Source organism: Pan paniscus, chromosome 4 (assembly GCF_029289425.2).
Source record: "Pan paniscus chromosome 4, NHGRI_mPanPan1-v2.0_pri, whole genome shotgun sequence".
Lineage (NCBI taxonomy): Eukaryota > Metazoa > Chordata > Mammalia > Primates > Hominidae > Pan > Pan paniscus.
In genome coordinates, this window is record NC_073253.2 from 45,753,915 (window position 1) to 45,764,028 (window position 10,114).

The 10,114-nt window shown below is 39.0% G+C and overlaps 1 protein-coding gene and 1 non-coding gene across 2 annotated transcripts; both read left to right on the forward strand.

Moving 5' to 3' along the window:
- The first annotated feature begins 7,438 nt into the window (after positions 1–7,438).
- Positions 7,439–8,740, forward strand: LOC100994667 (elongation factor 1-beta-like). Its single transcript, XM_034959599.3, has one exon. The coding sequence runs from the start codon at positions 7,613–7,615 to the stop codon at positions 8,366–8,368; it is 756 nt and encodes a 251-aa protein (XP_034815490.1). The 5' UTR covers positions 7,439–7,612; the 3' UTR covers positions 8,369–8,740.
- On the forward strand, positions 8,541–8,647 carry LOC112439888 (U6 spliceosomal RNA). Its single transcript, XR_003028118.1, has one exon. It is a non-coding gene; the product is annotated as a U6 spliceosomal RNA (small nuclear RNA).
- Positions 8,741–10,114: the final 1,374 nt, after the last annotated feature.

Consider the following 10,114-nt stretch of genomic DNA (forward strand, 5'->3'; position numbering starts at 1 on the left):
GGCACTCGCCACCATGCCTGGCTAATTTTTGTAATTTTAGTAGATACAGGGTTTCACCATGTTGGTCAGGCTGGTCTTGAACTACTGACCTCAAGCAATCCACCTGCCTCAGCCTCCCAAACTGCTGGGATTGCAGGCGTGAGCCACCACGCCTAGGCTCCTCCTATTTTTACATGGAAGGCAGCACACTAGACAAAGGTTTTGCATTTACAGTTTTTCACTTAGCATATTTTGGAACTTCATCACTCTCTTTTACACAGAGTCCATGCTACTCCAACCTGCCCATTCATATTGGCAAGCAAACCCAGGTCTGAGTTTCTAAGTCTTTAAATTTTAACTGCCATGTAAATATTTAATGTTGAATTGGAACTTCCATGTTTTCCCAGCTCAGACTTTGAGCCTGCCTAAGCGCTCTTTAAAATCAATTCATTCTGCTATCATTGCTTCAAGCAATGGCCTGAAACTTACTCTAAAAGCAAAGCACATTGACTTATGTTCCCTGAGATCCTAGCAAAGTTTTATTTAAAAATAATCCAATGTTGTAATCAACTAGCCTTTAGTTGTTCTTCAATTTATTCCTTTCATTTTGTGGTTACAATTTAAACTGTTCTCAAAGAGGACATAAGATGGCTTGCAGTAAAATAGACTATCAATTGATTTAGTGAAATACAAATAACAGATAAAGATGGACAAAATATTGTTAAATGTTTCTTCTGAGAATTTCTAACCACACGGGTTTGGGACCATAATTGCCAATATCTGTATGGTATTTAAAAAGATCCTGGCCAGGCACAGTGGGTCATGCTTGTAATCCTAGCACTTTGGGAGGCCAAGGCTGGCAGATCACCTGAGGTCAGGAGTTAGAGACCAGCCTGGCCAACATGGCGAAACCTTGTCTTTATTAAAAATACAAAAATTAGCCAGGCATGGTGGTGAGCGCCTGCAGTCCCAGCTACTCGGGAGGCTGAGGAATGAGAATCTCTTGAACCTGGGAGGTGGAAGCTACAGTGAGTTGAGATCGTGCCACTGTACTACAGCCAGGGCAACAGAGCGAGACCCTGTAATGATTTAAAAAAAAAGAAAAAGATCCCAAATTGGTATTGCTCCTTAAATTCAGATCTCAAATGAACTTCTACATGTTGAATTCCATGGAATATCTGGCATCAACATTCTCTCTCTTACTTTCTGTACACACACACACACACACACACAAACACACACAGACATACATACAAATAATAACTTGGAGAGACAAGCCACCATGAATAAGAATCAGCAAAACAGGAAACTATAGAAACGGACTCACAAAGATGGTAGATATTGGAATTATCAGATTAAAATATAGTTAGAAATAGAAAGACTTCAAAAGGAATGAAAATATAAGAGAGATCAAGAGATATTGAGGATGAGGCGAGATAATCTAATGTAATCAGATTTCTAAAAAGATAATAGGAAGAATGAAGAAAAACAATATTTGAAAGAAAACAATAAAAAATTTAACAGACTTTAAGTTATATAAAAATTGTAGAGTTGAATTGTTATATCTATTACAAGACTAATTCTTAGATTCAGACATCCCAACAAATCTCAAGCAAGTTAAATAGAAATCTATACTTAGACACTTATAGGGAAACTATGAAAGTAAAACAAAAAAGAAAAAGAAATCCATTAGAAAGAATGAGAAAGCTTTACTACCAAAGAAGAACAATTAATTTGACAGTTGACTTGCAACATGGAAGTGAGAAGACAGTGGAATACTATTTTTAAATTGTTGGAGATAAAATAACCATGATCATATAATTGTTTACGCAGTAAAACTACCATTTAATAGAAAGATGAAATAAAGAATTTTTCATACAAATATTGAGAAAGTTTACCACCATCAAAACTTAGAAGATTTGATGTACTCCTACGTGATAGATTTTGTAAAGAAGAAAACGGATCTTGGAGGATCTCAATTTCAAGAAAATAATATGTTAATATCTAAAAGCAAAGATGGAATTAAACAATAACATCTAATTTCTGGAGTTGCAAATAAATTTTAAAACAAAATGCTCGATTAAGAAATCACATATCTGCCAGGCGCATGCCTGTAATCCCAGCACTTTGGGAGGCGGAGGCGGGCGGATCACGAGGTCAGGAGATCAAGACCATTCTAGTTAACACAATGAAACCCCGTCTCTACTAAAAATACAAAAAATTAGCCGGGCGTGGTGGCAGGCGCCTGTAATCTCAGCTACTTGGGAGGCTGAGGCAGTAGAATGGCGTGAACCCGGGAGGCGGAGCTTGCAGTGAGCCGAGATCTGGCCACTGCACTCCAGCCTGGGCGACAGAGCGAGACTCCATCTCAAAACGGCAACAAAAACAAAACAAAACAAGAAGAAATCATATGTCAGGAGAAATGCCATTTAACATTAAAACATCATAAGCTTCTTATACTCTTCAGATTAGAAGTATTAATTAAATTTGGACTTTTGAAAATTAAATATGCAAGTTAAAAATTTTAGGATAACCACAAAAACTACAGTGGAAAAAATGGAATGAAGAAAAACTAAATCTGAAACAACCCAAAGAAGTAAAAATGGGGAAAAGCAAAACAAAACAAAAAAAATCGACCAGGCACGGCGGCTCATGCCTATAATCCCAGCACTTTGGGAGGCCGAGGCGGGTGGATCACCTGAGGTCAGGATTCGAGAGCAGCCTGGCCAACATGGAGAAACCCTGTCTCTATTAAAAATACAAAAATTAGCCGGGCATGGTAGCAAGTGCCTGTAGTCCCAGCTACTCGGGAGGCTGAGGTAGGAGAATCACTTGAACCCGGGAGGCGGAGGTTGCAGTGAGCTGAGATCATGCCACTGCACTCCAGCCTGGGTGACAGAGCAAGACTGTCTCAAAAAAAAAAAAAAAAAAGAAAGAAAGAAAGAAAGAAAGAAAAAGAAAAATCGGAGTGTATAGACTGTGAAAGTGAGATGGTAGAAATGAATTAAAAGGTAGGTGGACTAAAATCCCCAATTATGATACTATCAGATTGAATTTTTTAAAAAGGTAATTCACTCTTTTACAAATGCCACATTCAGCCAAAACTTAAGTGCAGAGAAAGATTTAAAGTCAAAAGATGGAAAACTAGACAATAAGCAGATATCAAAAGAAAGTTAGCAAGACTATTTTAGTATCAAAGTAGACTTTAAGCCTGAAAGCCTTTACCAAATATACTGAAATAGTTTTAATTAATCAGGAAGATATAGCTACTCTAATTCATATAGTGCAATAATATGGCTTCAGAATATATAAAATAAATATGAAAAGAGCTACAAGGAGAAACTGACATGACAAATCCATTGTCACACTGTATCTGCAGTTCTTAAACTTCAGTGAGCATTCGAGTCACCTTGATGGCTTGTTAAAACACAGATTGCAGCCTGGTGTGGTGGCTTTGGGAAGCTGAGGTGGGCAGATCACTTGAAGTCAGGAGTTTGAGACCAGCCTGGCCAACATGGTGAAACACTGTCTCTACTAAAAATACAAACAATAGCTAGACGTGGTAGTGCATGCCTGTAATCCCAGTTATTCAGGAGGCTGAGGCAGGAGAATTGCTTGAACCCTGGGGGCAGAGGTTGCAGTGAGCCAAGATGGTGCCCTGCACCCCAGCCTGGGTAACAGAGCAAGACTCCATCTTAAAAAAAAAGCAAAAAACCAAAAAAAACAAAACACAGATTGCTGGGTCCCACCCTGGGAGTTTTTGAGCTTTTGATTCCGTAGGTTGAGTGGGGCCTGAGAATTCCCATTCCCAGAATGTTCTCCCCTTGAGAACTAGTACTGCACAGAAGTCCTGCACGTATGCACCAAGAAAGTTTATAGTATAGTATAGAATGTATATATAAGAAAGTTTATAGAAGCATCGACCATCACAGAAAAGTATTGGCAACAACCCATAATGGCAATCAACAACAGAAACGAAAAATAACTCATAGTATATTAAGACAATTGGACATTATATAGTAATGACAAAGAATGAACTACAGCTTTGTGCACCACTGTAGCTAATTATCACAATATTTGAACAAAAGAAGAAAATTTGAGAAAAATAAAGTTCCAGGGGAAACAAATTAAGACATTGTTTAGGGATATATCTAGTTATGATAAAACCATAAAGAAAAGCAAGAAAAGGAGTAACCCAAAATAGGATAGCAATTTTCTCTGTAGGGTGGGGAGAGAAGATGCAGTCATGAAGAGTAATGTTCTATTTCTTAAGCTAAGAGGTGAGTTATTGGATGTTTATTTTATTCTAAGTTGTAAGGAAGGATAAATGATGCATACTTTTTGTATCTAAGGTAGATCTCTCAAAAACGCTAAAAGGTAATGAAACCAGATCGTATACAGTAAGAAGCAATCACTTCCAATTGAAAAGGGCAAGAGTAGTTTCCGCAGGGAATTGGGTTTTGAACTATTATCAAAAATTTGATAGGCAAAGCTCTGGAAGGAGAAGGGGAGAAAGAAATTTTAACTTTGGCCAAATGGCATAATCAAATCATAAGAAGTAGACCAGTCTGTCTAGAGAGAATTGTTCATATGGGATATGTCAAGCAGATCAGGTTGGAAAGGAAGTTAGATCAAATTCTCTCTTTTTTTTTTTTTTTTTTTGAGGCAGAGTTTCGTACTGTTGCCCGAGCTGGAGTGCAATGGCTCCATCTCGGCTCACTGCAACCTCTGCCTCCTAGGTTCAAGCGATTCTCCTGTCTCAGCCTTCCGAGTAGCTGGGATTACAGGTGCCCGCCACCACGTCTGACTAATTTTTATAATTTTAGTAGAGACGGGGTTTCACTATGTTGGCCAGGCTGGTCTCGAACTCCTGACCTCATAATCTGCCTGTCTTGCCCTCCCCAAGTGCTGGGATTACAGGCGTGAGCCACAGTGCCTGGCCCAAATTCTTAATTCAATTAACTATATATGAATTTTGAGAAGATAAGACACACTGCAGATACATTCTTATGGGAGGAGGTCAAAGAAAGTCTGACGTGTGGCTGCTCTCTGTGCCTACATAGAAAAAATTCGAATAGTATGTATAGTTTACCACAAACTTTTAGGCAAAAGCCTGATTATGTAGTCAGATCCATCTATGTGAAAAGTAAAACATCTTTGACTTACTAACTTATTTTTAATTTTTTTTTTTTTTTTTTTGAGACGGAGCCTTGCTTTGTCGCCTAGGCTGGAGTGCAGTGGCACGATCTTGGCTCACTGCAACCTCCACCTCCCAGGTTCACGCCATTCTGCAGCCTCAGCCTCCCAAGTAGCTGGGACTGCAGGAGCCTGCCACCATGCCTGGCTAATTTTTTGTATTTTTAGTAGAGACGGGGTTTCACTGTGTTAACTAGGATGGTCTTGATCTCCTTACCACGTGATCCACCCGCCTCAGCCTTCCAAAGTGCTGGGATTACAGGTGTGAGCCACCGTGCCTGGCCTTATTTTTAATTTTTATTAGGTAATTTGAGGTAATATATGTAGGCATTTTTTTAACTTGATCACTCTATAAGGTTTACAAGGAAAAAGAATTAATCTTGTCTAACCCTGCCCATTCCTGAGTTCCACTACCTAGAGGAACTACTTTCAACTTTCAGGCTTTTCTGATTTTAAATTCCATTTTTGAAGAAACATACTTATATTGCTACTTCTTGATTTAGACATGATTTTCTCTATTAAATTAGGATTTAGTTCTTTAATAACTACCATCCCTAGACTTTACTGCACACAATTACTTCTTCATCTTTATGTTCCCAACATAAATCTTTCACAATTTTTGGCCAAATCAGAGTACAGTATTTACATTATTTTGATCATGTAAGTATTGTTCTCGGTTGAACCATGTGGTACCCTGTGAACACATTTTTTCCTTGTATAACTTCTAAATTTTACAGGGGTTAATTGCTTCTTTTGTATTTATAATATTCTATTCACATAGCAATAAGTTATCCCTAAATTCTCCATTCAAGTGTCTAACATGCCCCTCAATATTGTCAAATTTAATTGGTAATTTCTATGTTCCATTTTTCCCCCCTTGAAGACATCCCTCTTGGAGTACTCCATCTTCTTATTCCAATCTGGCTTACTGAAGAGTTGTTATCCCCAGACTTCCTTGACTATCATCCTAGAAATTCTCATCACTTCTTCTGTGGGATACCATCTTCCTTGTTTCTCCTGTGTGCTTAGGGTGGGGCTTTTCATATGGTAGGCCTTTCTGTACACAAGGCCCATCTGGTTCTTTGTGGAATCCCAAATGCCAGTTATCTTTAAGATTTATCTCTTGGGCTTATCAGCTTTCTCAGACAGAATCATTCAGTTGCCTGATGGTAGGGGTGTGCATAAAAGACTGGCAGCCAGCGTTTTGGAAAGGCCTTGGGGAAGGGGCGGGTTTACTCTTCAGTATGCAGATGTTTCCTTAATCACTCTGTTTTCAATAAAGAGCCTTACTTTCACCTTCAAATGTTCCAGGGGTCTAAAAAATTGCCCTCTCCAGTCTAGATGGATGAAGGTTGAGAGTCATCTCATCAGATCATAAAACTACCAAGATTGTAAAAGAGGTCAATCAGTTAAGTTTTATAGTCAACAAATATTTATTGAGTGCCTAATTTGAACAAGGCATTGTGTTAGAAATTGAGAGAATGCACACTTCCTTACCAAATTCCTTGGAACTGCGACCTACTCTTTGAGAAAAAAAAAAAAAAAAAAATCAAAGTTTTCTACAAATCCCAGAAAGGAGTGCTCACACACAAGGTTTTGAAACTCATTACTCCAAGAGGGTCTAGGCCAAATGTGGAAACAGTTTCAAAAAAGATAAAGGAAAGTACATAATTGTCAGCTCCATCGAGACAAACTAAAATGTTGTGGAAATATTTCTAACCTCTGAGACTCTTGACAAAGAGAGCAAACAAGTCTTTCAACAATTTCTTTTTTTTTTTTTGAGACGGAGTCTTGCTCTGTCACCCAGGCTGAGGTGCAGTGGTGTGATCTCTGCTCACTGCCACCTCCGCCTCCCGAGTTCAAGTGATTCTCCTGCCTCAGCCTCCTGAGTAGCTGGGATTACAGGCACCCACCACCACATCTGGCTAATTTTTGTATTTTTTAGAGACAAGTTTTCACCATGTTGGCCAGGTTAGTCTCGAACTCCTGACCTCAAGTGATCCACCTGTCCACCTGCCTCAGCCTCCCAAGTGCTGGGATTATAGGCGTGAGCCACCGTGCCCAGCAGTCTTTCAACAATTTTGATTGGTAGTGAGAGGTATGTTCCTGCAATGCTACATGCAGTTCCTAGAATATACTAAATTCTACTTTGATGAAGTGTATCTACTATCATGCAAGTCTGTCAGCAGATATTTTCTATATCGTTCAAATTAAGTGTGGAGCGGAATGATCTTCATAGACCAGCAGTTCTTAAAGTGTAGTCTTTGGGCCTCTGGGGGTCCCCAAGGTCAAAACTAGTTTTTATAGTAATACTAAGACATTGTTTGCCTTAGTGTTATTAATATTAGTATTATTAATAATAGCCTTTCTCATTGTGTTGATATTTACATCAATGGTGTTTGTGCTTTAGCGTAAACCATAACAGTAGCATAAAACTATGCCAGCAGATACTGTATTCTTCACCACAAGGCTCTTGCAGAAAAAAAAAAAAAAAAACAGTTTCACTGTTTCACTTAAGTATGTCGTTGAGCTTTTTCCTCTCTTCAGCGCGGGGTGCCCACAAGTTGCGGGCTCTCTTTCTGCTGCTCCCCAGCTCTCAGATACAGCCGACACCATGGGTTTCGGAGACCTGAAAAGCCCCGCGGGCCTCCAGGTGCTCAATGATTACCTGGTGGACAAGAGCTACATTGAGGGGTATGTGCCATCACAAGCAGATGTGGCAGTATTTGAAGCCGTGTCCGGCCCACAGCCTGCTGGCTTGTGTCATGCCCTACGTTGGTGTAATCATGTCAAGTCTTACGAAAAAGAAAAGGCCAGCCTGCCAGGAGTGAAGAAAGCTTTGGGCAAGTATGGTCCTGCCAATGTGGAAGACGCTACAGGAAGTGGAGGTACAGATAGTAAAGATGATGATGACATTGATCTCTTTGGATCTGATGATGAGGAGGAAAGTGAAAAAGCAAAGAGGCTAAGGGAAGAATGTCTTGCACAATATGAATCAAAGTTAGCCAAAAAACCTGCACTTGTTGCCAAGTCTTCCATCTTACTAGATGTGAAACCTTGGGATGAGGAGACAGATCTGGCGAAATTAGAGGAGTGCGTCAGAAGCATTCAAGCAGACGGCTTAGTCTGGGGCTCATCTAAACTAGTTCCAGTGGGATACGGAATTAAGAAACCAAATACAGTGTGTAGTTGAAGATGATAAAGTTGGAACAGATATGCTGGAGGAGCAGATCACTGCTTTTGAGGACTATGTGCAGTCCATGGATGTGGCTGCTTTCAACAAGATCTAAAATCCATCCTGGATCATGGCATTTAAATAAAAGCTTGAAAGAAAAAAAAAAAAAAAAAAAAAAGAATGTCTTTGAGTGCTCGCTTCAGCAGCACATATACTAAAATTGAAATGATACAGAGAAAATTAGCACAGCCCCTATGCAAGGATGGCATACACATTTGTGAAGCCTTCTATAGTTTTAAAAAAGAATGTCTTTGAAACAGCATTAAAAAAACTTCTTAAATCTCAACCATTATGTACACTTTAAAAATACTCTGTATGACAAAATGGGAACTGCACAGAAAACGCTGTGGCTGCATGCTGAAGTATGACAGTCGGTGTGAGGAAAAGTGCATGTTTAATTGTATGAGATACAAGCTGAAGAGCCATTTTTCACAATACACTTTTTTTTTTTTACTTGAAAGAACAACTGACAGACAAATTATAGTTATTCATACTTGAGTATTTGTCAGACATTTTCTCAAAAATTAATGAAGTGAGTCTGTCACTTCAAGGAAAACAACTGGTGGTATTTGTTGCCAGTGATAAAATTTAAGCTTTCAAGTAAAAATTAGAATATCAGAAAATTCGTATTCACCACTGTGGGCTTGACAACATCCTAATACTTAAGGCTTTGCTGATGAGATTGGTGATGATGTTAACCATTGTGATTTAGAAAAAAAAAAATGCTTTTAGAGAAGGGGTCTCACTATGTTGCCCAGGCTGGACTAGGACTCCTGGGCTCAAGCGATTCTCCCATCTAAGCCTCTCAAGTAGCAGGGACTACAGGTAAACCTGACTGTGCCCAGCTAACAATTGTAATTTTTTAAAATATTAAAATAATAATAATAATAATAATAACATCGATAATAAAACACATCAAATTTGGGAAGAACAACGTAACTCACTGAACCAGTATTTTCCAAATGATCAATGCATGGGTAAAAGATCCATTCAAAGTGAAAGATAGACAGAAGAATTTTAATTTGACAAGCAACGTTTAAGAAACTACTACTTGGTGATTTTGGGGTAATATTAAAGAAAAATATCCACAACTATTTAAAAAGGCTATTAAAATACTCCTCCATTTTCCAACTATATCAGCAGAATGAAAGAAGTAGTAGACATGAGAATCCAACTGTCTTCTATTAAGCGAGACATGAAGGTTTTTATTTATTTATTTTAAAATTTTACTTTAAGTTCTGGGATACATGTGCTGAATGTGCAGGTTCGTTACATAGGTATACATGTGCCATTGTGGTTTGCTGCACCCATCAACCTGTCATCTAGGTTTTAAGCCCTGCATGCATTAGGTATTTGTCCTAATGCTCTCCCTCCCTTTCCCCCCACCCCTGACAGGCCTCAGTGTGTGACATTCCCCTCCCTGTGTCCATGCATTCTCATTGTTCAACTCCCACTTATGAGTGAGAACATGCCATGTTTGGTTTTCTGTTCCTGTGTTAGTTTGCTGAGAATGACGGTTTCCAGCTTCATCCATGTCCCTGCAAGAGACATGAACTCATTCTTTTTTATGGCTGCACAGTACTCCATGGTGTATATGTGCCACATTTCCTTTATCTAGTCTATCACCGATGGACATTTGGGTTGGTTCCAAGTCTTTGCTATTGTGAATAGTGCTGCAATAAACATACATGTGCACACAGACAT